Source organism: Perognathus longimembris, chromosome 10 (assembly GCF_023159225.1).
Source record: "Perognathus longimembris pacificus isolate PPM17 chromosome 10, ASM2315922v1, whole genome shotgun sequence".
NCBI lineage: Eukaryota > Metazoa > Chordata > Mammalia > Rodentia > Heteromyidae > Perognathus > Perognathus longimembris.
In genome coordinates, this window is record NC_063170.1 from 19,582,663 (window position 1) to 19,608,624 (window position 25,962).

Here is a 25,962-nt window from a genome sequence, read left to right on the forward strand (position 1 = left end):
GCCACGTGCCACACCTGGCTTTAATTTTTTTTTTTCCAGTGACATTGAAACAAATATGCCTTTTCAAAAACTATCTCAGAGGGCTGGGAATATGGCCTAGTGGTAAAGTGCTCGTCTCATATACATGAAGCCCTGAGTTCAATTCCTCAGCACCACATATGTAGAAAAGGCCAAAAGTGGTGCCATGGCTCAAGTGGTAGAATGCTAGCCTTGAGCAAAAATAAGCCAGGGACAGTGCTCAGGCCCTGAGTTCAAGCCCCAGGACTGGCAAAAAAACAAAGCAAAAACTATCTCAGGTTATCTGTTACATACTAAGTACCCTGCATGTATTTGTCTGAATTAATACAGGTAATAGTTAATACATAAACTTTTGTTAAGTTGTAGTAGCCACTTTATATAAGCCATATGCCATTTCTGATTATCTGGTGGATTTTTTTCTTTTTTGTGTCAGTCCTGGGGCTTGAACTCAGGGCCTGGGGCTGTCCATGAGCCTTTATTTTTCCACTCTGGGCTAGTGCTGTACCACTTGAGCCACAGGCTCCACTTCTGGCTTTTTGGTTGCCAATTGGAGAATCTCATGGACTTTTCCTGCCTGAGCTGGCTTCAAATGATGATCCTCAGATCTCAGCCTCAGGACTAGCTGGGATTGCAGACATGAGCCATCAGCATCTGGCCTATCTAGTGGATTTTATTTATATTGTTTTGGTCCTGAGGATCCCCTAGGATTCATGTTAAGCATGCCTTCTACCCCCTGAGCTGCTTCTGTAGTCCCTGACTGGTAGATTTGAGTTGTATTAATAAGTAGCTTATATGCATTTGTGGAAAGCCAATCTAAGGTTTAGCTTGTAGAGTCCACCCTGCAGAAGGTAGATATAAAAAGCCATTATTTCAACAAAGGCATTGTTGGCATTTGGGCAGAACCGTTTTCTCTCTCTCTCTCTCTCTCTCTCTCTCTCTCTCTCTCTCTCTCTCTCTCTCTCTGTGTGTGTGTGTGTGTGTGTGTTCAACTCAAGGCTTTATCCTCTGGCTTGGCTTTCTTGCTCATGGCTGGCTGGCACTATACCACTTGAGCCATGTCTCTAGTCCTGCTTATTGCTGGTTATTTTAGAAATGGTGTCGTGGACTCTTCTGCCTTGTCTGGCTTTGAATTGAGACCCTTTAGGTCTTAATCTCCTGAGTAGTTAGGATTATAGACATGAGCCACTAGTGCTGCCTGTGTTTTAAATTGGTTCTGGGGATTGAACCCAGAGCCTCTGATATGTGTTTTCACCAGTGTACTGTCAAAATAACCTATCCGCAATTTTTTTTTTGTGTATGTGTACTGATGTTGGGGCTTTGAGTCAGTGTCTCTCACTTTCACTTGGCTTCCTTGCTCATCGCTGGCACTTGAGTACTTCCCTTACCTCCAATCTGGCATTTTCTGGTCAATTGGAGATGGAATCTTTCAGATACATTCACCCAAAGCCTGGTGATTCTTACCTGAATCAGTCTTATGCAGGACAGGAGTCTCATCTATCTGCATTTATTAGTCAGAACTTATCTGTTAAGAGTACGTAGTGTCTCACCTTTAAAACATTTTTCCCCCCTTTGGTTGTTGGGCTTGAGCAAAGTGCTTAGGTATTGTCCTCAAGATTTTTGCTCAAGGCTAGCACTCTACCATTTTGAGCCGACAGCTCCACTTGGTTTTCTGGTGGTTAATTGGGAGACAGAAGTCTCACTGATTTCTCTGCTGGGGCTGGCTTCTAACTGGTCCTCAGATATCAGCCTCCTGAGTAGCCAGGATTACAGGTGTGAGCCACAGGCGCTGGGCTGGATTCAGAGATTCTTTTTTTTTTTGGGGGGGGGGGCAGTCCTGGACTCAGGGCCTGAGCACTATCCCTGGCTTCTTCCCGCTCAAGGCTAGCACTCTGCCACCTGAGCCACAGCGCCCCTTCTGGCCGTTTTCCATATATGTGGTCCTGGGGAATCGAACCAAGAGCTTCATGTGTAGGGGGCAAGCACTCTTGCCACTAGGCCATATTCCCAGCCCCTGGATTCAGAGATTCTTTTTTTTTTTTTTTTTTTTTGGCCAGTCCTGGGCCTTGGACTCAGGGCCTGAGCACTGTCCCTGGCTTCTTCCCGCTCAAGGCTAGCACTCTGCCACTTGAGCCACAGCGCCACTTCTGGCCGTTTTCTGTATATGTGGTGCTGGGGAATCGAACCTAGGGCCTCGTGTATCCGAGGCAGGCACTCTTGCCACTAGGCTATATCTCCAGCCCCCAGAGATTCTTATGGTTATCACCAAGTTATCTTTTTTTTTTTTTTTTACAATGTGACTATAGAAAGGACTGTTAGAGTGTTTCATGAAAATTACAGGTTGAATAACACCTTATCGTAAGATTAATGTACACAAATTACACAATGTAAGATTGTTTAGCTGTTTGGAATCGCTTTTGTATGTGTATTCATGAACTTTGGAGAATGCATAGAAAGAAACTTGGCTGCAAATACTAATGCTTGATCACAGGCATGTTTTGAATGGTGTGCTTGTGATAAATTAGGAATTCATAGTACACAGGTTGGCAATAGTAAAATAATGTTATTCCCACACTTTAGCCATTAAACATTTCTAAATGGTGCTGCCTTTTTGGCATATTTTTGACTACTGATTGTAAGTTGCCCCCCCCCCACTCCCACCCCCTTTGGCAGTGTTAGAGATCTGATATCTGTTAGGCAAGCACTTTACCAATAAGCTACACTGCTCAGTCTCTGTTAAAACCCTTTCTTGTTTTGTGTTGCTTTATTTTGTTTGCTTTTCTTTTTGAGATAGAATCTCCTTACTTATTCCAGACTGGCCTAGACTCAAGATGTTTCGCCCTCAGCCTCCTGATTTGCTAGTATTTTAGGCTTGCTTAAATTGTTTTTTGTTTTTTTTTTTGTACAGTGCTTAGGTTTGAACTCAAGACCTTATGCATGCTAAGCTGACAGTCTTCCACTCTAGTCCTATTTTTTTTTGCCTGTTAATTTTAATTTTTTTTTTTTTGCCAGTCCTGGGCCTTGGACTCAGGGCCTGAGCACTGTCCCTGGCTTCCTTTTGCTCAAGGCTAGCACTCTGCCACTTGAGCCACAGCGCCACTTCTGGCCGTTTTCTGTATATGTGGCGCTGGGGAATCGAACCCAGGGCCTCATGTATACGAGGCAAGCTCTCTTGCCACTAGGCCATATCCCCAGCCCCTTTTAAAAAAAATTTTATGATAAGCCCTCATGGACTTTTCTGCCTGGGTTGGTTAGCTTCGAACCACTCTGCCTCTCAGGTAGTCAGGATTACAAGCATGAGCTACCATAGTGCTCTTGCCACAGCCTTAAGTTTTGTTCACCCCCCCCCCCCCCCAAGTCCTGGGGTTTGGACTCAGGGCCTGAGCACTGTCCCTGGCATCTTTTTGCTCAAGGCTAGCACTCTACCTTTTGCCACAGCTCCACTTCTAGCCTTTTCTGCTTATGTGGTACTAATGAAGCACTACTCTATCACTCTATCACATTCCCAGCCCAAAGAGGTGTTTTTTTGTTTTTTTGTTTGTTTTTTTCCTCTACTCATGGAGCTTGAACTCTGGCCATGGGCGCTGCCTCTTTAGCTCCTCAGCTCAAGGCTAGTGCTCTACCACTTCAAGCCACAGCTCCACTTCAAAACAAAAATCATTTGAAGATCTTGCCTAAATCTTGGGAATCTTCCTCCTCTCTGAACCATCTACTCAATTTCGCAACATCATAGAATGCAAATGAAAGGGCATTCATTCATAGCCAAAAATGGTGGTGCATGCCTATAATCTCAGTATTTGGCAAGTATTTGGGAAATTGAGGATGAAAATATTAGGTTATCCTAGGCTACAGAGGAAGATTCTGTCTCAATACACACATCTCTTCCTGCCTTGTGTGTGTTCATTATACCCATACAAGCAATCTGAAGTGATGGAGGAAATAACTGTTGGTAGAAGGAGGACAGTTTGATGTTAATATATATGTACCTTTTTTTTTTTTTTTTTTTTTTTTGCTGGGCCTGGGGCTTGAACTCTGGGCCCTATCCCTGAGCTCTTTTTGCTCAAGGTTAGCACTGTTAGCACTTGAGACACAGCACCAATTCCAGCCTTTTCTGTGATTAATTGGAGGTAAGTCTCAAGAAATTTCCTGCCTAGGCTGGCTTTGAACCACATCCTCAGATTTCAGCCTCTTGAATAGGATTATAGGCATGAAACACAGTCCTCTGGGCTTGTATAATGAATTAAAAAAATTTTTTTTTTGCCAGTCCTGGGCTTGGACTCAGGGCCTGAGCACTGTCCCTGGCTTCTTTTGCTCAAGGCTAGCACTCTGCCACTTGAGCAACAGTGCCACTTCTGGCCGTTTTCTCAATATGTGGTGCTGGGGAATCGAACCCAGGGCTTCAGGTATACGAGGCAAGCACTGTTGCCACTAGGCCATATTCTCAGCCCCTGTATAATGAAATTTTTAAAAATGTACAAGCTGTCATTTCAACAGCAGAATGAGTGACAGCTCAAAATATTAAGAAGAGAGTATAACCAGGCCCTGGTGGCTCACTCCGATAATCCTAGCTACTAAGGAGGCTGAGATCTGAGAATTTCAGTTAAAAGCCATCCAGTCTGAGACTCTTATCCAATTAATCTTATCTCCAATTGAGTACCAGAAAACCAAAAGTGGAGCTCTGGCTCAAAGTGGTAGAGTGCTAGCTAGCTTTGAGGGAAAGAGCTCAGAGACAGTGCCCAGGCCCTATCTGAGTTCAAGCCCTAAGATTCACCAGGAAAAAAAACAACATAGAATCTGTCCTAATTGCTGGTTCTCATTTAAAAAAAAAAAAAAGGGCTGGGAATATGGCCTAGTGGCAAGAGTGCTTGCCTCCTATGCATGAAGCCCTAGGTTTGATTCCTCAGCACCACATATATAGAAAAAACCAGAAGTGGCGCTGTGGCTCAAGTTGGCAGAGTGCTAACCTTGAGCACAAAGAAGCCAGGGACAGTGCTTCCTCAGATTATACCCCAGGACTGGCCAAAATAAATAAATAAATAAATAAAATAAGTAAATAAATAAAACTCTATACACTTGACTATTGACCAAATTTGCCAGTAGGTGTGCCATGTGTGTTGAGAGGTAGCCCAGGGTGACCTAATAATACTTGAGTGTCCGTTTCCTAGATACTGGGATTATAGGCATGTACCACCATTCCTGGTTGTGAGTGCCCTTTCATTTGCATTCCACATTGTTATTAAATTGAGAAATTGGTTGTGGGGAGTAGGAGAATTCCAAGATTAAAAAAAAATATTTTTTAAAATTTTTGTGGGCCATGGGACTTGAACTGTAGGCCTGGGCGCTGTGCCTGAGCTCTTCAGCTCAAGGCTAACTCTGTAGCACCTGAGCCACAGCTCCATTTCTGGTTTTCTAGTGGTTAATTGGAGATAAAAGTCTCACAGACTTTCCTGCCCAGGCTGACTGTGAACCTCAGTCATCAGATCTCCACTTCTTGAACAACTAGAATTAACAGGTGTGAGCCATTGGTGCCTGGCTCATGATTCTGAAATTCTAATTGTGGAAAGCTGTTATATCTTTAACTTTCATCCCTATATAGTTCCTTTATAGGTAGGACCCTTATGTTTCAGATAGGGCTTTAAAGCCCATGAATTCCAAGAATTTTGCATGAGTAACCTTAAGCATGAAATTACTATCAGCTGAGATAGGGGAATGTTTTGTATGTATGTAAACAAATATTGTGTGGGAAGTCAGGAACCTTATTTTTCTTCACAATACTAATGTGTACACTCTTGGCCTTATACTTAGCAGGCCAGTGCTCTCTACATTTGAACCATACCCCCAACTTTTGATTTTGCTTATTTTTCTGCTTAAGGTCTCTCCCTCTCTCCTCTCTTTCTTCTGGTGGAGGCGGCGGGGGGGGGGGGGGTGGCGGTTGTAGTGAGGGCCTGGACCCTGTCCTTGAGTTTCTTTGGCTCAAGGCTAGATTAAAGGGTCTCATGTACTTTCATATCTGGGCTGGCTTCAAACAGTGCTCCTCAGATTTCTGCCTCCTGAGTTAGGATTACAGATTACAAGCATGAGCCACCAGCCCCCAACAAAATCTCATACTTTGACACAGGCTGGCCTTAATCAATAGTCCTTCCTTACAGGCTTTCTCAACTGAGATCACAGGCATGTACCACCATGCCCAGCTACTTGATTGGGATGTGTGACTCACTAACTTTTTGTCTTGGATGGCCTTGAACTGTGATTCTTCTAATCTCCCCGCTAGAGTAGCTGGGATCAGAGGTTTGAGCCACCACTCTAGGCAAGGTGATCACTTTCCAACATAAGTGTTTGAGATGTCAGGTTGGAAATTAAATACAGAAGAAACCTAGACACCATGAGAGGTTTGAGTTGGACATAAGTTAGAGATTAAACTTTGAGAATTGTTGGTGTAGGTTTTTTGTGGTTTGGGTTTTTTTTTTTTTTTTGCCAGTACCACCATTCCTGGTTGTGAGTGCTCTTTCATTTGCATTCTACATTGTTACTAAATTGGGAAATTGGTTGTGAGGAGTAGGAGAATTCCAAGATTTAAAAAAAAATTTTATTTTTATGGGTCATGGGGCTTGAACTCTGGGCCTGCGCACTGTTCCTGAGCTCCTTTTGTTCAAGGCTAGCACTCTACCACTTGAGCCACAGGGGTCACTTCTGGCCTTTTCTGTTTATGTGGTGCTAAGGAATCAAACCCAGGACTAAATGAATGCTAGGCAGGTACTCTACATCTAAGCCACATTCTCAGCCCCAAGATCTTCCTTTTTCCTTGGAAGAGATCCTCCTATCTTCCTCTTCTCTATAGCTGAAATTACATGCATGAGTGACCATACCCTTGCTGAGAATTAATTGTTAAGTTTTCCTTGGGATTAGCCTGTGGCCACATTCCTCTCAATCTTCACATCCTGAGTATCTGGGATTACAAATGTGAGTCATTCCTGGCCCCTTGAGTTTTGTATAAATAGGTTGTAAAGGAGAACTGAAAATATGAGATTCTACCTAAACTCTTAATTTTAATTGTATAGTCTTGGTGCTTTTGACCACGATAGTAGAAACTCTCTTTGAATTGGTAAGTAGAAATCTCAAAGTCCGTTGTAACATTTTAGGCACTGTGACAAAGAGATGAAAGTTATTTAACCTTTTCTTCTAATTTAAAACTCTGATTTTATATTCATTTTATATTTTATTTTGTAAACAGGTGCCATGTTTCAGGACAGAGTAAGACACCTGGTAAAGAAGAATTGAAGAAATTATACAGATACCAGATATAGCACAATTACAAAGAAAGCATTAACCTGCCTCTGAGGTGACTAAAGGGGAATAATGGTGATTTTGCGCCGGGCTCGGCCGCCTGCTTCCGCCCCAACCAGCAATGAATCTTGACTCGCTTTCGCTGGCCTTGTCTCAAATCAGCTACCTGGTGGACAATTTAACCAAGAAAAACTACCGAGCCAGCCAGCAGGAAATACAGCATGTAAGTAATGTAATCAGGAAAGAAGTAACATTGAAGGGATGAATATTCAGGGGACAGATGATTAGAAGTGTATATCGGTATGTAGCATGACATGTGACCAACCTTCATCTCTTTGTGTTTCTGTTCAGTGTAATTGTTAATTTTTTTTTTTTTTTTTTTTTTTTGCTAGTCCTGAGGCTCTTAACTGGCCCCCGGCGCTGTCCCTGAGCACCTTTTACTCATGGCTAGCACTCTACCACTAGAGCCGCTTCAAGCTTTTTCTGTGATTTAATTGGAGACTTTACAGACTTTCCTGCCTGGGCTGGCCTCGAAGCGTGATCCTCAGATCTCTCCCCTGAGTAGCTAGGATTACAGGTGTGAGCCACCGACACCCTGCTTGTGTATTTATTCATTCATTCATCCATTTATTTGGGCATAGGGCTTGAACTCAGGGCCCAGGTGCTGCTTAAGGTTAGCACTCTACTGCTTTGAACCACAGTGTAACGGGAAAGTCTCACAGACTTTCCTGCCTGGGCTGGTTTTGAACTACTATTCTTAGATCTGAGACTTCTGAGAAGCCAGGATACAGGCATGATCCACTGGCACCTGGCTTGTTCGATGTAATTTTAAGTAGATCTTATCCCAACTATTGAGGATATTCATATCTTTTCATTTCTGTCTTGAAAATGAAATATATGATCTGGTTTTGGACCAGTTCTACTTTTTTCTTTCTCATTTCAAGAAAAGTTGAGTTAATTCATAAGCCATAAAACTCACCCTTTAAAAGATTCGTCCAGTCAGTGTTTGATTTAAAGTTGTATGTAAATATCACTGGACTATTTTATCACTCAAACAGAAACTCTGGATTTGTTAACAGCCATTCTCTTGCCTTTTCTGTTCTTGACCCCTACTGTATTTTTGGCTTTTGTGGATTTGTTAGTCCTAGACATTTCATAAGAATGAATGTTATATGTGGCCTTTTGTGTTCGTCTCCTTTTACTTTAATAATCTTTTTAGCATTTGTCCATTTGTGTTAATATTCCATTCCATTTGTTTTCTTTTTTAATTGATTGTGGGGCTTGAACTCTGCCTGGATGCTATCCCTGAGCTCTTTTTGCTCAAGACTAGCACTCAGCCACTTTCAGTCACAGTGCCACTTCTGATTTTCTGTTGGTTAATTGGAGGAGTCTCATGGGATGACTTTGAACTGTGGTCCTAGTGAAATAGTACTCAACAATTAAGCTACATACTCAACTTACTTTTAACCTCCCCCCACCCCCCTTTTTGGTCTTTAATGTTTTGAAGATCTGCCTGACTTGTGCAAAGCACTGCATTTTTTCTTTTCCAGGAGAAGCACATCCTTTTTTTTTTTTTTTTTTGCCAGTCCTGGGTCTTGGACTCAGGGCCTGAGCACTATCCCTGGCTTCTTGCTCAAAGCTAGCACTCTGCCACTTGAGCCACAGCGCCACTTCTGGCCATTTTCTATATATGTGGTGCTGTGGAATCAAACCTAGGGCTTCATGTATATGGCCACTAGGCCATATTCCCAGCCCCATCACTTCATCCTTACTAGTCATCATTCCTTTTTGTTTTTAGCCATCCTTGTATGTGTAAAGTTGTTTTAGTTTTACAAGTAGTAACAGTGAATACCTTTCCACGTGTTTTTCTTTTCATGTGTTAGTTTTTATATGCTTGGAGGAAGATCTGTTGAAATTTTTTGACTTGCAGTTTAAAAAGCTAGTGTTCTTTACCATAAGTTCAACTTGCACAGTATTTAATTTAATCTTTATGAAAAGTAAGTAGCACTTTAAATTTAGTGTTTGTAACTCTTCCTTATACTTAAATAGATATTCATACCTAGGAATTTAAGGATAAAACTATCGAACTATACACCAGACACCCTTCCTCACCTATATGTATACACATGCATGTACTGTACATGTATTTACATGTATACATATAGGTATAGACTAGGTATGTACATATATATATAATGTTGTGTATATTAACTCTTCCTTTAATCTTATATTTTTGTCCTTTGCAGATTGTGAATCGGCACGGTCCTGAGGCAGACAGGCATTTATTACGCTGCCTATTTTCACATGTTGATTTCAGTGGCGATGGTAAAAGCAGTGGCAAAGATTTCCATCAGGTATTTGGGGCTTACAAGGTTTATGTCCACTTAGTTCTTAATTATTCAATCAATGCAGTTTTGTGCATAATGTATGTTAGAAAATAGCATCCAGGCTCTGGTTAGATAAGTGATACTGAAGACATTTCTGCTCCCTTCCCCTTCCCCTCCCCTTCCCCTCCCTCTCCCCTCCCCTCCCCTTCCTCTTCCCCTTCCCCCTCCCCTCTCCTCCCCTCCCCCTTCCCCTTCTCTATCCCCTCCCCTTCCCCCTCCCCTCCCCTCCCCCTACCCCCTCCCCTCCCCTCCCCCTTCCCCCTCCCCTCCCTGCCCTCCCCTCCCCTCCCCTCCCCTCCCCTCCCCCCCTCCCTTCTTGTGTGTTGGTAATGGGGTTTGAATTCTGGGCTTGGACTCTGTCCCTAATGCTCTACCACTTGAGCCACAGCATCACTTCCCATTTTCTGGTGGTTGAAGTCTCAAGGGCTGGTTCGAAATCCTCAGGTCTCAGTCTCCTAACTAGCTAGGATTATAGGCCTGAGCCACTGTGAGGTAGCCCATACGATTTTTATCTCTAACTTTGGAAAAAGCCAGAAGTGGAGTAGTGGTCAAGTGTAAGAGTACTAGCATTGAGTGAAAGAGCAACAGGACTGAGTTCAAGTCACCAACCCCCCTCCCCAAAGGTATTGTACTTATAAAATGATTTGTTCAACTGAAGTCCATCTGTATGACTACTTAAAATGAAAAAAAATACTTTCATCCTTAAAAAAAATTTCTGTAAGAATGAATAGACTGTAATTGGTCTAAAACTAGGTCTCCTGTTTCCTTAAATTACTGTCACCCGCTGTTCACAATTTTTTTTCTTTTTCTTTTGGCCAGTTGTGGGGGTTGAACTCAGGGCCTGGGCACTGTCCCTGAGCTTCTTTTACTCAAGGCTTTTGCTCTACCACTTGAGCCACACCTCCACTTCTGGCTTTATTTTCTGTTTACATGGCACTGAGGAATCCAACCCAGGGCTTCATACTTGCTAGGCAAGTACTCTAGCACTAAGCCACATTCTCAGCACCCAGCAAGTTAGCTTTTCCAGATTAGGATTTCTCCAAGACTGTTCAATTTATTTTCAAAGAACTGATTTTGATAAATAGTATGCAGTATGAAATTGTTCTTTAATGTTCTGATAAACTCTGCTTTATTTGTGTGAGGTAATAGTGCTAATAGCAATTCATTTTTTATTTTTAAAGACACAGTTTCTGATTCAGGAGTGTGCGTCGCTGATTACAAAGCCAAATTTTATCTCGACATTGTCATATGCCATTGATAATCCATTGCACTACCAGAAGGTTGGTACTATTTTTTTTTTAAATCTAACTAGTCCTAAGAATGTGATGTTACTCTTTAGTTTTTGAGACAGAGTCTTGTTAATTTGGTCAAGTAGGCTTCAAACTCTTTCTCCTGCTTCAGACTCCCAAGTGCTGAGTTAAAGGTGTTTGCCAGTAATTTGTCTAGAAAATCATCTCCCTCTCTTAATGAAAGTAATGTCTTAGTTTGAAAATTTTCAATAGTTACTTTGGAATCTTTTTGTAGCATTCTAACAAATGAAGGCAGTTAATTTGATAATAGTAGACTCATAACAGATCATGTGAAAGCTTAAGTTTGTTAGTAGTTTAGGATATGTCATATTGCTTCTAGTAGCACTACATGATTATGTTGCTTAACATATACTGTCATGATTGGGTATAGTGATCTTAAAAACTTCTTAAACCATTGTTTTAAAATATAATTTGGTTTGTTTTAGAGTTTAAAGCCTGCACCTCACTTGTTTGCCCAGCTGAGTAAAGTTCTCAAATTAAGCAAAGTACAAGAGGTAAGTGGTTTAAGAAAAGAGTTGTAGGTTTAGAGCTATTAATAATCACCTGACTTGGGTTAATGAAATACTTCTTATTTCAGGTAATTTTTGGCCTTGCCCTCTTGAATTCTTCCAGCTCAGATCTCCGAGGTTTTGGTAAGTAATTTTTCCCCAAGAATAAGATTAATCCTAAGATTTTTTTTTTGGCCAGTCCTGGAGCTTGAACTGGGCATTGTCCCTGAGCCTCTCTGTGCTCAAGACTAGCACTCTACTACTTGAGCCACAGCACCACTTCTGGCCTTTTCTGTATATGTGGTACTAAGGAATTGAATCCAGGGCTTCTTGCATGCTAGGCAAGCACTCTTATCACTATGCCACATTCCCAGCCCCCTATTTTTTTTCTTTTAATACCACAACACAAAATGTAGTCTGATATTTCTGTGTTTCCTTTTTCGGGGGAGGGGAGGAGGTGTTTAGAGAAAGATTTAAAGTTTTGCACTCTCCCAAGCCAGCCACACTGTAACCATATATTTTTGTAGTGTTGCCCATATTTACATTGTTATATAACTGATCTTAATCTTTTCACCCTGTAAAACACCCCTTCAAGCAGCTGCTGGCAGTCTCTGCTCCTCTCCCCATTTTTTTTGTTTTCAGGGGTAGGTAGTCGGTGATAGGTGCTTGCTATATAGCCCTTGTTGGCCTCAAATTCAGCAACCTCCTAACTTCTGAACACTGACAGAATAGGCATGTGGGACTATATTTGGCTCAGTCTTTTTGTACCTTTGAAGTATACCTATAAATGTATTAGCTCACTTGTGACTTGTGAAGGAAAAGGCATGACCTCTGTATATAGTAAGAGTATGTATATTTGTATGTAAGTAGTCCGTAAATAACTTGAGTTTGGTTTACTTGATTTCTAGCTGCCCAGTTTATCAAACAGAAGCTTCCAGATCTTCTGCGTTCTTACATAGACGCAGACGTCAGTGGAAATCAAGAAGGTGGCTTCCAAGACATAGCAATAGAGGTCCTACACCTCCTCCTCTCCCATCTCCTTTTTGGGCAGAAGGGAGCCTTTGGAGTTGGACAGGAACAGATAGACGCTTTTCTTAAGACTCTGCGCAGAGGTAAGAAATTCTTTTTAACATCTGATATCACAGATACCAGAATGTTAGCGTATTAGCAAAGACAAATTTACTTTTTTTTTTTTTTTTGCCAGTCCTGGGGCTTGAACTCAGGGCCTGAGCACTGTCCCTGGCTTCTTTTTCCTCAAGGCTAGCACTCTGCTAACTTGAGCCACAGCACCACTTCTGGCCTTTTCTATATATGTGGTGCTGAGAAATCAAACCTAGGGCTTCATGTTTACGAGGCAAGTACTCTTGCCAGTAGGCCATATTCCTAGCCCCTACTTGTTTATTTTCTTAATTCTATAGAGATTTTTAAAAGTAAAATATGAAAGTGATAAAGCTCTGATAAATATAAGACAAACCTAACTTGATCAGTAATCTTTGCTATGGAATTAGAATCCAGATAAAACTTGAAATATTTTCCATAGTCTTTTTTTTTTTTTCCTCCCTTAGGGAGACTACTTTGTAGGGTCCAGGCTATTAGTTTAGAAAGTTGGTCACATTTGTTACATGTTACATTGCTTCCTTAATGTGGGCATTGTAATGACAAGGTAAATTATTTTGGAGCAAAATCTATTCTTTTTTTTTTTTTTTTCTTTTTGCTAGTCCTAGGGCTTGAACTCTGGGCATATGCACTGTCCCTGGCTTCTTTCTGCTCAAGGCTAGCACTCTACCACTTGAGCCACAGAGCCACTTCTGGCTTTTTATGTTTATGTGGTGCTGAGAAATTGAACCCAGTGCTTCATGCATGCTAGACAAGCACTCTACTACAAAGCCTCATTTCCAGCCCCCATAGGTAATTTTTTTTTTTTTTTTTGGCCAGTCCTGGGCCTTGGACTCCGGGCCTGAGCACTGTCCCTGGCTTCTTCCCACTCAAGGCTAGCACTCCGCCACTTGAGCCACAGCGCCGCTTCTGGCCGTTTTCTGTATATGTGGTGCTGGGGAATCGAACCTAGGGCCTTGTGTATCAGAGGCAGGCACTCTTGCCACTAGGCTATATCCCCAGCCCAGGTAATTTTTTTTTGTGACATAAAAATTTAAGTTCTGTCGGGTGGCTCACACCTGTAATCCTAGATACTCGGAAGGCTAAGTTCTCAGGCAGTTCAAAGCCAGCCCAGGCAGGAAAGTCTGTGATTTGCATCTTCTAATAATCACCAGAAAACTGGAAGTGAAGGTGTGGCTCAAAGTGGAACAGTGCCCAGTTCAGGCCCCATGACCAGGGGGGAAAAGTTCAAATTCTAGTAAAGTCATAATGTGGGCTAGTTGACTGGGGAAATTAGATAAACTTTATTCTGAATTTTAATTGTTGGAAGAGTTGGTTTTGGAAGACTTTGTCTTTTGTGGGGTTTTTGATTGTTTGTTTTTGTTTTTGCCCGTCATAGGGCTTGGACTCAGGGCATGAGCATTATCCCTGGCTTCTTTTTTTTAATATTAATTAATTTAGTTTTTAATTATTTGGCCAGTCCTGGGGCTTGGACCCAGGGCCTGAGCACTGTCCCTGGCTTCTTTTTGCTTAAGGCTGGCCCTCTGCCACTTGAGCCCCAGCACCACCTCTGGCTTTTTCTATATATGTGGTGCTGAGGAATCGAACCCAGGGCCTCATGTATAGGAAGCAAGCACTCTTCCCACTAGGCCATATTCCCAGCCCCTCCATCGCTTCTTTTTGATCAAGGCTAGCACTCTACCACTTGAGCCACAGCGCCCAATTCTAGCCTTTTCTGTGTATGTAGTGCTGAGGAATTGAACCCAGCACTTCATGCATGCTTAGGCAAGCACTCTACCACTAAGCCACATTCCCAGCCCTTATGTTGTTTTTTTTGGGTTTTGTTTTTTGTTTTTAAAGTTCTCAGTGAAGCTGAGGCTCTCCCGTGGCAGGCAAGTTCTCTTCCACTGAAGTCACTGAGTTAAACCCTAAGCCCCTGGTGGTTTTTAATCTGTATAGCAATTGTGTCCTTTTTCTTCCCTCAGATTTTCCCCAAGAACGCTGTCCTGTGGTGCTTGCACCACTTTTATATCCTGAAAAACGGGACATTCTAATGGACAGGATCCTGCCTGATTCTGGAGGGGTAGCTAAAACCATGATGGAGAGCTCTTTGGCTGATTTCATGCAAGAAGTAGGCTACGGTTTTTGTGCAAGGTTAGTAATAAAACATGTTAAACTTCCGATTATTCTTGTGGTAAACAATATGTAATTCTTTAAAACAATTTTTGTTTCTATATTTTAATTTTCCACATACTAGTGTTGGTGTCAGCTGTAAACATCCTGAGATGGTTAAATTTCTGTGTTTCTTGACCACTTTCTCAAATTAGGAATTAAATCTTTAGCCTAGTTACTAAGATAGGCATAATTTAGCTTTTGGGGAAGAAGATAGGTTTAGAACTTAGTATCATTTTATACTTAGTGTCTGTTTTTACTTTCCTATACCCTACCCTCAATATCCTCACTATACTTTCCTGTCTTTCCTTTTCTGCTTCACTATATGACCTTCCAAATAGAGCAATGAAGGCACTGAGAGGTAAAGTGTGAGTTGACCTGTTGTAGTTATGGTATGACTCAGCCTGTTAGATATTTGTTACCTGCTAGTCATCAAAAGAAGACGTAAAAAGAAAAAGACCCTGAAAACCATTAGTAGCTGCACTTGTGTCTGATGTAATGGATTAATTTATTTTCTCTGGGTATATAATTAAAGGCATTAATTTGCTTTGCTTTGGGTTTAAATGTAATTTGTAGTGCTTTAAAAGCTAAGTCCCTTCCCACTTACATATCAAAAAGTTTATTCGTGAGACCCTCATGCAGCATTCACTTAAGTTAGTTTTAGATAGAAAGTGGAAAAGTATGCATTTTCAAGATTTTAGTCAAACTAATCTTGTGTAAAAAGAAACTTGATTCACTGTGAGAATTGAATATACTTTTGTTTCATTGGGGGGGATGTGTCATTGGTTTCATTTTTCTGCCTTCCTTTGTATTTTGTACTTTTTTTTCCCCCCTTCTATTCAAGTGGGTAATTTTGCCAGGCACAGGTGGCTGACACCTGTAATCTTAGCTACTCAGGAGGCTGAGATCTTAGGATCACAGTTTGAAGCCAGCCCAAGCAGAAAGTCTGTAAGACTCTTATCACCAATAAATCTACTCAGAAAAAGCCACGAGTGACCCTTTGGCCCAAGTGGTAGAGTGCTAATCTTGAGCACAAACAGGCTCAGGGATATTGCCCAGGCCCTGAGCTCAAAGCCCTAGGACTGGGGGAAAAAATTCAAGTGGATAATTTTTATATTAATATTAAAATTATTTTGGTATTATTAAATATTTTATTATTTGTTAACTTTTTTATCTTGGTATTTGACTGTGGTAGTGTTTTTGAAAAATAGTATTTTTGTTTCAGTATTGAAGAATGTCGGAATATAATCATGCAGTTCGGTGTTCGGGAGGTCACAGCTGCCCAGGTTGCCAGGGTTTTGGGAATGATGGCTCGAACTCATTCAGGATTAACAGATGGTATTCCGTTACAGGTCTGTTGAATTCAGCCATTTTACAAAATTAATGATTGTCATATCAGCCAGAGCCAACACATTAGATGGTTGGATTTATTTTATGTTTGACTTTTAGAGTATCTCTGCTCCTGGCAGTGGAATCTGGAGTGATGGAAAAGATAAAAGTGATGGAGCACAGGCGCACACATGGAACGTGGAAGTCTTGATTGATGTTCTTAAGGAACTGGTAAGTTCATGCAATCCTATTTTTAAATCATGTATGTATCCAAAACAAAAGCTTTTATAAGTCATATGCCCAGCCAACTAAGAGCAACAGTGTTTTGTAATTCCCCATCTTATTGGCCTTAAAAACAATGAAGCATCAGGCTAGTTAGATATGTAAAACAGTATAGAATCAAATACAAGAGTCTTACTGGGGTGTTGCTTACAATTTTGACTAGTACTGCTGAGGTGAATTGTGAGATATGTGAGGTATTTTTTGGGATGAGATGAGCTTATTTGTTTAGAAAGTAATGATGAAAAGAAGGGAGTTATGAATGTATGGTGGATAAAAGAACGTTCTACCCAACAAAAGTTCTATGGTGCCAGGGGATAATAAAAGTTCACATTTATTTTGACTGCTTCCATGTTCAGATATCTACAGCTAAGTAATGGTCCCCAGTAAGTGAAGCACTTCTATTGAATGATCAAATACATACAATGAAAATTTCTGATTTCAAAAGGGATTGGTAAACTTTAGAAGAGGATAGTACATTGACTTTTAAATCTTCACTCTTGTTGAAGAAACAGAATGTGACATTAAGGCAGGTGCTGGTGACTCACACCTGTAATTCTAGCTACTCTTGAAGGCCAAGATCTGGAAATTGCATTTCAAAACCAGCCCCGGCAGTAAAGTCCATGAGATTCTTCTTCTTCTTTTTTTTTTTTTTTTTTGCCAGTCCTGGGCCTTGGACTCAGAGCCTGAGCACTGTCCCTGGCTTCTTTTTGCTCAAGGCTAGCACTCTGCTAACTTGAGCCACAGCACCACTTCTGGCCTTTTCTATATATGTGGTGCTGGGGAATCGAACCCAGGGCTTCATGTGTATGAGGCGAGCACTCTTGCCACTAGGCCATATTCCCAGCCCCCAATTGTAACTTCTTAAGCCAGCGTTGGCTACATAGAAAGTGACAGACCAGCCTGAGCAAGGTACTCAGAAAAAAATAAAAATTAAAAATTTACATGTGTGAGCTCTGGGATGGTAGCTCAGTGTAAAGGCTGGTCTCAGACCTATATGGTCCTCCTGCCTTAGCTTCCCAAGTGCTGGGATTATACGTGTACAGTACTCTAGTCTTGAAACCTTAAAAAGAGCCTTGGTGATGTCTCTTCTCTTTTTAATATTAAGGTAGAGGTGAGTAAAGGGCTAAATGGTCTGTGTCTGTCTGTTTGGAGCTAGGACTAGGGTCTCTTGCATAGTAAGATAGCTCTACCACATAGCTACTCTCCAGCCAAGTTCGAAGTCTGTTTGAAATTTACTTTTAGACTGGCCCTTTGAAAAAAGTGTCATTTGCATACATTTGTTAAACTTTGAAATTCTTTTGTTTTATTAGAACCCGAGTTTGAATTTCAAGGAAGTAACTTACGAACTAGACCATCCTGGATTTCAGATTCGTGACAGTAAAGGACTTCATAATGTGGTTTATGGCATTCAGAGGGGTTTGGGTATGGAAGTGTTCCCTGTAGACTTCATATATAGACCTTGGAAACATGCAGAAGGCCAGGTAAGTAGATGGTGGAAGGGGAGGAAAAGAAAATTTATTTTTGCCAGTCCTTGGGGCTTGAACTCAGGGCCTGGGCACTTGTCCCTGGCTTCTTTTTCCTCAAGGCTAGCACTTTATCACTTGAGCCACACTGCCACTTCCGAATTTTTCTGTATATGTGGTGCTGAGGAATCAAACCCAGGGCTTCATGTATACGAGGCGAGCACTTTACCACTAGGCCATATTCCCAGCCCCAGTATTCTACCTCTTGAGTCACAGCACCACTTCCAGCCTTTTCTGTTTATGTGGTGCATGCTAGGCAAGCATTCTACCGCTAAGTCACATTTCTAGCCCTTGACTGAAACTTTTATTAAGGCAAATTAAGGCAAGTCAAATGTTATTGAGTGTGTGTATTTAGAGTTTATTCCTCAAAGGAATGGGACTAACAGACCTAGCTTAATGATTGTAAGATAATCTCTTCCTTCTGAATTGCTTGGCTTTCCAAGTACAGATTATTCTGTATGTGTCCTGGGGTTGTACTCAGGGCCTGAGTACTATCTATTCATGAGCTATTGTGCCACAGCTCCACTTCTAGCCTTTGGTGGTTAATTGGAGATAAGAGTCTCATGGACTTATTGCTTGGGCAAGCTTCAAACCATGATCTTCAGGTTTTAGCCTCCCAAGTAGCTAGAATGTGAGCTAGTGGAGTACAAATGACTGATTTTAAAGGAAAATTATCTTTTAATAATTGAGATTTGCCTAATAAAAGTGTTTCAAGTTTTTATGGCATCATAATTATTTAACTTTGTTTTTGGTTTCAGCTCTCCTTTATTCAACATTCCCTCATAAACCCAGAGATCTTCTGTTTCGCTGACTATCCCTGTCACACTGTTGCTACTGATATTCTGAAAGCACCACCAGAGGATGACAATCGAGAAATTGCCACATGGTAAGTAAATACTGTGGATTGGGTTTTCTTTAAGGGATCACCTCTGCTGTTGTAAGTAGAAAATTTAACAGTGAACGTGTACATAGTAGACTTAAGAAACAGTATTTTTAGTGATCCTTGTTAAGTTTTTATAAAGGATATCGCATCTTTTGTATCTTTTGTAGTAGTGTCTGGTATTACATATTTTCTAACATCAAAAATTTGTAACTCAGATATTAGAATGAGATTTGTGCTTCCAACTAAATGTTGACAGCTTTTTCCTTGTATATTTTCTTGCTTTCCATCCTTTCTAAGTTTCCCAAGAAGGCCAATAGATGAAATAACTTTCAGCTAAATTAACTAGATTGTCTAGGTTCTAGTTCCAAATTTCTGGAGGAATCTGATTCTGGCCAAATATCTAGATGAATATTCACCTAGAACTCTTTATCCAGGTATATGAGGTAAGGATAGTGAAAGCACTTCCTTCCATCCTTATTGTAATCATACATGACTCTGGGATAAGGCATCTATTTCATAATTCCTGGGATTTGAACTCTTGGCCTTGGTGCTGTCCCTGAGGTCTTCAGCTCAAGGCTCTACCACCTGAGCCACAGTGCTACTTCTGGTTTCCTGGTGGTTAGAGTCTCATAGACTTTCCTTGGCTTTGAACCGGGATCTTCAGATCTCAGCCTCCTGGGTAGCTAGGATTATTGGCGGGAGCCACCTGTGCCCAGCAATATTTCATTTTACTTTCTTTTTTGGGGGGAAGGGCAGAGTGTACTGGTCCTGAGGCTTGAACTCTTAGGGCCTAGGCACTGTGTCCCTAAGCTTTTTCACTTAAAGCTAGCATTCTACCACTGCAGCCGTGCATTCTACCACTGCAGCCACGGCTTCATTACTGGGTTTTTGGTGCTTAATTGGAGATGCATTTCACAGACTTTCCACTGTCATCCCTGGCTGCCTTTGAATCACACACCTCAGAACTCAGACTCCTGAGCAGCTAGGATTATAGGAGTGAGCCACTAACTAGTACATGGCTCATGATGTTTCTTCCCTTTTTTCTTTTTTTTTTTTTGCAAGTCCTAGGGCTTGAACTGAGGACCTGGGCACTGTCCCTGAGCTTCTTTTGCTCAAGGCTAGCACTCTACCACTTGAGCCACAGTGTCACTTCCGGCCTTTTCTGTGTATGTGGTACTGAGGAATTGAACCCAGGGCTTCGTGCATGCTAGGCAAGAACTCCACCACTAAGCCACATTCCCAGCCATGTTTCTTCTTTACTTGTGATTGTAGCCAGCTCTCTAAATTGTTTCCATATCTATAAACTATCTGCAAACAGTAAACATTCAAATGAAAAGTGCACCTGTACCACACATATGCAAGCTTTTTCCTAGTTATTCCCAAAGCAATACAGGGTAACAGCAACTTAAATGGCATTTACACCACCCATGATGATTATTTGTGTAGGGATGTGTCAAGATTAGACCATTTTATTTGTGTAAGGGACTTTAGAGCATGGTCCTGAAACCAGTCCCTTATGAATGAGAGGGACAACTGTATACTTTCCCAGGATACTTACTCCATCATTGAACAGAGTAGAGCAGGTTAAAGCAGGATTAAAGACATGAGCCAAGAACACTTAGCAATTAATTTTAGAGTTTTGAGTAGTTGTAAACTATGATTTATTTCCATTTTTTCACCCCAGTCATAAAAATCCTTATCTCTCTGGTAAGGTGGAGCCATGGTTATACAAATGTTCAGTGGTTGTATCCTCTCCATCAGTTATTACCTGTTAATTTGAATTACCTTGGAAATCAGTTTGGAAACCTAACAGCATTTTCTTTTTTTTTTTTTACTCAAGGCTAGCGCTCTGCCACTTGAGCCACAGTGCCACTTCTGGCTTTCTCTATATGTGTGGTGCTGGGGAATCGAACCCAGGGCTTCATGTATGCAAGACAAGCACTCTACCGCTAAGCCACATTCCCAGCCCCTTAACAGCATTTTGACCCCACCCCTCACAGTGCTAGTAACAAGGCTTGATTCCAACACATACAACAAATCAAGTGCTCTACCACCAAACTAAATGAGCCTCAAAAGCATATTGTTATCTTAAAAACAATATTTATCTTAAGAAATACCAATAATTTGGGGCTGGGAATGTGGCCTAGTGGCAAGAGTGCTTGACTCTTACACATGAAGCCCTGCATTCGATTCCCCAGCACCACATATATAGAAAACGGCCAGAGGTGGCACTGTGGCTCAAGTGGCAGAGTGCTAGCCTTGAGCAAAGAGAAGCCAGGGACAGTGCTCAGGCCCTGAGTCCAAGGCCCAGGACTGGCAAAAAACAAAACAAACAAAAACCCTACAATATAAATACTTAAATTCGGTAACAGCAATGTGGTTTGTGCTAATATACTAGTTAGTAATCACTTATTTTGACTAGTGGTGTATCTCAGTGGGAAAGTACCAGCATGTATGAAGCCATGGGTTTGATATTCAGAATCCAAAACCTTCAGTTGAGTGTGATGTCCTAGTATTTTTATTGAGAGAGCATCTTTCCTTCCTTCTTTTTAGGAAGAGCTTGGATTTGATTGAATCTCTGCTTAGGCTTGCAGAAGTTGGGCAGTATGAACAAGTCAAACAACTCTTTGGCTTTCCTATCAAACATTGTCCAGACATGCTGGTATTGGCCTTACTCCAAATCAACACTTCTTGGCACACTCTACGTCATGAACTCATCTCTACTCTGATGCCAATATTCCTTGGAAATCATCCTAACTCTGCCATTATTTTGCACTATGCATGGCATGGGCAGGTAAGACATAGCTATTTACTCATGATTTCTTCACCTAATATTTGACATTCTTGGAGGCTTGAGCATATTTTTGTAGACACTCTGTCAATCTTTGTGTGTGTATGTGTACGTGTGTGTGTGCATATGTGTGTGCACGCACGCTGGTCCTGAGGTTTGAATTCAGGGCTTGAGTGAGATAAGAGTCCCATGGATTTTTCCTGGCTTCAAACTTAGCTCCTCAGGTCTCAGCATCCAGAACAGCTAGGATTACAGGCATGACCCTGTAATTGACAGCCGCTTGGCTGCCAATCTCTTAATAATGAGATTATGGTGGTTATAGTACCAATAACAGGTGTGTTTTACTTGTTATTGTAAGCTCTGTTGCTGTTAACACCAAAAGAGAAAGGAAGTAAAGAAAAAATTTTTTTAACTTTTGTTCACTCATTTATTAGTGTATGTGTGCCAGAGGTGAAGCTTGAACTCAAGATCTAGGCACTGTCTTTGAGCTGTTTTGTTCAGGGCACCTAGGGCTTTAACTCTCTCTGAGGGCCTCAGCACAGGCTCCTGAGCTCTTTTTGACCAAGGGTAGTGTTCTTCCACTTGAACCACAGCTCTACTTCTGTCTTTTTTGGTACTTAGTTGGAGATAAGAGTGGCATGGACTTACTTACCTTTCCAGACTGACTTTGAAATGTGTTCCTCAGATCTCACCCTCCTGAGTAGCTAGGATTAGAATCATGAGCTATTTTAAGACTTTCTGTGTGTGGGTGTACACATGTATTGGTCAGTTTGTCTGTCCTGGGGCTTGAACTCTGAGCCTGAATGCTGTCCTTGATGTGTGCGTGCGCCTCCTCAAGTCCTGTGTTGTAGTCTCCTCCCCTTATTTTTTGTGGGTTTGGCTAGAACTCTACCACAACTTCAGTTTTGGCTTCTTGGTAGTTCATTGGAGATAAAGAGTCTCAGAAACTTCCCAGGTTGGCTTTGAACCATGAACCCAGACTGTAGCTTCCTAAGTAGCTAGGATTACAGATGAGAGCAATTGTGCTGGGTTAAATAAAAGGCATCCCTAGGGAGCACAAAGACAATTCTTTGAAAAATTTAAAAAGTTCTACATATAACCAAACACTTTTAAGTGTTTTTGCTGGTAATAAGGAGCTTGAACATTGGTTATTTATTATACTATGGTTATGCACGTAGTTTTTCCAGGGCAAGGCTTGTCCATTGACTCCAGATGTACTAATTGCTGCAATTTCCCCAAATGTGGGAAAGTCAGCTGCATAATTTGTGGTAGTGAGTGATTGCATTTCCACTTTCCCTTAAGTAAAAAATAAAGTAGGAGGTCATAAATGTAATTGCCATTTTTAAATTGTCTAGATTTTCATATTATTTAGTTTGTAATGAACTGGTTTTCTATTTTTGTTAGCTTTCTAGTTGTATAGGATGAATTTGACAGATAAACTTTTGTTCATTGATTTTTTTCTTATTTTATAATTTTGGTGCCATTACTAGGGTTTGACTCAGGGCTTTGCTTTCTGGCTTGGCTTTTTTGTTTTTGTTTTTTGGCCAGTCCTGGGCCTTGAACTCAGGGCCTGAGCACTGTCCCTGGCTTCTTTTTCCTCAAGGCTAGGACTCTGCCACTTGAGCCACAACGCCACTTCTGGCCATTTTCTATATATGTGGTGCTGAGGAATCGAACTGAGGGCTTCATGTATACGAGGCAAGTACTCTTGCCACTGGGCCATATTCCCAGCCCCATGGCTTGGCTTTTTTATTTCCCTCAAAGCTGATGCTCTACCACTTGAGCCACATCTCTACTTCTGCCATTGGTTTTTCTTAGTAGCCAGTCTGCCTTCCTTCCCTCGGTTCCCCTCCCCTCCCCACCCCATCTTTCCCATGTGTTAGACAAGTGTTCTGCTAATATTTCCATGTCCCAGTCCTTTTGCTCTTTAGTTGGTTTTTCAAACTAGGTCTCATGTGAAGTTTGCTTTAGCTAGCCTCCAGCCTTCATCCTTCTGTCCTATCTAGGGTAAAGATAGAGTCTGGAAAATTTTTTGCTTAAGCTTACCATAAACTATTTTCCTCTTCTGGAATAGCTGGGATTTTATATACTTTTACAACTTGCTTCTTATTTATTTTTAAGATTACAGATGTGTACCACTATGCCAAGCAAGTCTATATTTATACAATGGTAAATGCTAGAACTTTCCAGGAAAAATACTACTTGTTTTACTCAAGTCTTTATTTTGGTGTATAAAAGTAAAACAATTTAAAAGCTTTTATATGATATGCAAATGCTTTAAGAAGCTAACTTGATAAGAGTTCTTTCTTGATTGTGTGTGTGTGTTTGCGCGCGTGTGTGCATGCACACATGTGAATTTACTTGTATTCATGGCCTTATATTCCTCCTTGGCTTTCTTGTTTATGGGTGACACTGTACAACTTGTGCCATGCCTCAAGTAGGGCATTTGCTGGGTAACTAGAGATATAGTCGTAAGGAAATTTCTTCCTAGGCTGTCTTTGAACTTTGGTCCTCTAGGTCTGAAGTCTCCTGAGTAGCTGGTATTGTGGGTATAAGTCACCTGTGCCAGTGATAAATCTCCTTTGAAGATGTGAAAATATGTGCCAGTGGTTTATGCCTATAATTCTAGCTGCTTTAAGAGGTAGAAATGGATCATGACTTGAAGTCAGCCCAGGCTGAAAAGTATGACAAACAAGACTCATTTTCAGGGGCTGGGAATATGGCCTAGTGGCAAGAGCGCTTGCCTCGTATACTTGAAGCCCTGGGTTCGATTCCTCAGCACCACATATATGGGAAACGGCCAGAAGTGGCGCTGTGGCTCAAGTGGCAGAGTGCTAGCCTTGAGCAAAAGGAAGCCAGGGATAGTGCTCAGGCCCTGAGTCCAAGCACCAGGACTGGCCAAAAAAAAAAAAAAGACTCATTTTCACTGGATAGTTAGGCTTGGTGGGACAAATGTCACCCCAAGCTGTATGGGTGGCTAAGATCAAGGTTCCTGGTCAGAAAAAGTCCTTATAGCTTTAGCTCCAGGGAGAGAAGCTAGGTGAGGTACTGTGTACCTGTGATTTTAACAATAGTAAGAAGCCTGATAAAGGCAGGTCAGGAATTGGAGGCCAGATAAAAGTGGCTGGGAGGGGGGAAGAGGGAAGAGTGGAGGGGACCAGACCACACCAGGTACTGAGTTCAAGCCCCAGGACTGGCACCCAGTGAAAGGTAACTTAGTAACCCAGTGAAAGCCAGCCTATAAGCTTCAAGTTCAAGTTCTAGTACTGGGTGGGGGGAGGGGGGAACTATTAGTCATGCCTTTTAGTCAGTTCCCTTTTATATTAGAGATCCAGTTATACCATAGGCTTATAGTTTAAAAAATACTTGACCAAACATGTACTGTCTAATTTTCATTCATATCTTTCTTACTAGAGTTCTGAGGTTGAAAGGTCAGGCTGAATGAGTTGCTACTGTCTCATTCCTGGTATTTGTCTTCCTGAAATACTTATCAGTTCAGGGGAGTTAGTAGAATATGATTTGTATATAGCAGTAGTAATTGCCTTACTTCTTTGTCTGAGAATATTTACTGAGGTCTATCTGTTAAATCTTGTAACTACTGAAAGCCATAGAATAACACCTCCCCTCCCCCCCAAAAGAATATATACTTATTTTGAAACAGGTAAATTTAGAATGTGTTATACAGATATCATTTCTAACAACACTATACTGTGCAACATGAGTGATGATAATCTTCAACTATTAGTCTGTTTATAGGCATGGTAATATTTGTTTTGTTTTGTTTTGCCAGTCCTGGGCCTTGGGCTCAGGGCCTGAGCACTGTCCCTGGCTTCTTATTGCTCAAGGTTAGCACTCTGCCACTTGAGCCACAGTGCCACTTCTGGCTTTTTTCTATATATGTGGTGCTGAGGAATCGAACCCAGGGCTTCATGTATACGAGGCAAGCACTTTACCACTAGGCCATATTCCCAGCCCCAGGCAGGTAATATTTATGTACTTTTCAGCAGTTACTAATGTTGGTGTATTCTTTTGTTTATGCTATTATTCTTTTTTCTTGTTTTTTTTTTTTGGCCAGTCCTTGGACTCAGGGCCCGAGCACCGTCCCTGGCTTCTTCCCGCTCAAGGCTAGCACTCTGCCACTTGAGCCACAGCGCCGCTTCTGGCCGTTTTCTGTATATGTGGTGCTGGGGAATCGAACCTAGGGCCTCGTGTATCCGAGGCAGGCACTCTTGCCACTAGGCTATATCCCCAGCCCTTTTCTTGTTTTTTGGTTGATCATGGGGCTTGAACTCAGGGCTAGTGCTCTACCACTTTGAGTCACAGTGCCACTTCTGGCCTCTTCTGAGTGGTTTATTGGAGATAAGAGTCTCACAGACCTTTCTGCCCCGGGCTGACTTCAGCAA

At 41.6% G+C, this 25,962-nt stretch overlaps 1 protein-coding gene across 1 annotated transcript in view; it reads left to right on the plus strand.

The window, feature by feature from the left end:
• Cnot1 (CCR4-NOT transcription complex subunit 1) overlaps positions 1 to 25,962 on the plus strand; it is an 87,230-nt gene that overhangs the window by 12,639 nt on the left and 48,629 nt on the right. Inside the window, 12 exon segments of the mRNA XM_048355468.1 lie at positions 7,247 to 7,522; positions 9,546 to 9,653; positions 10,868 to 10,966; positions 11,422 to 11,490; positions 11,574 to 11,628; positions 12,393 to 12,596; positions 14,565 to 14,733; positions 15,977 to 16,103; positions 16,201 to 16,311; positions 17,673 to 17,843; positions 18,644 to 18,771; positions 21,322 to 21,562. Of these exon segments, the coding sequence (XP_048211425.1) occupies positions 7,421 to 7,522; positions 9,546 to 9,653; positions 10,868 to 10,966; positions 11,422 to 11,490; positions 11,574 to 11,628; positions 12,393 to 12,596; positions 14,565 to 14,733; positions 15,977 to 16,103; positions 16,201 to 16,311; positions 17,673 to 17,843; positions 18,644 to 18,771; positions 21,322 to 21,562 (1,584 nt within the window). The 5' untranslated portion in view covers positions 7,247 to 7,420.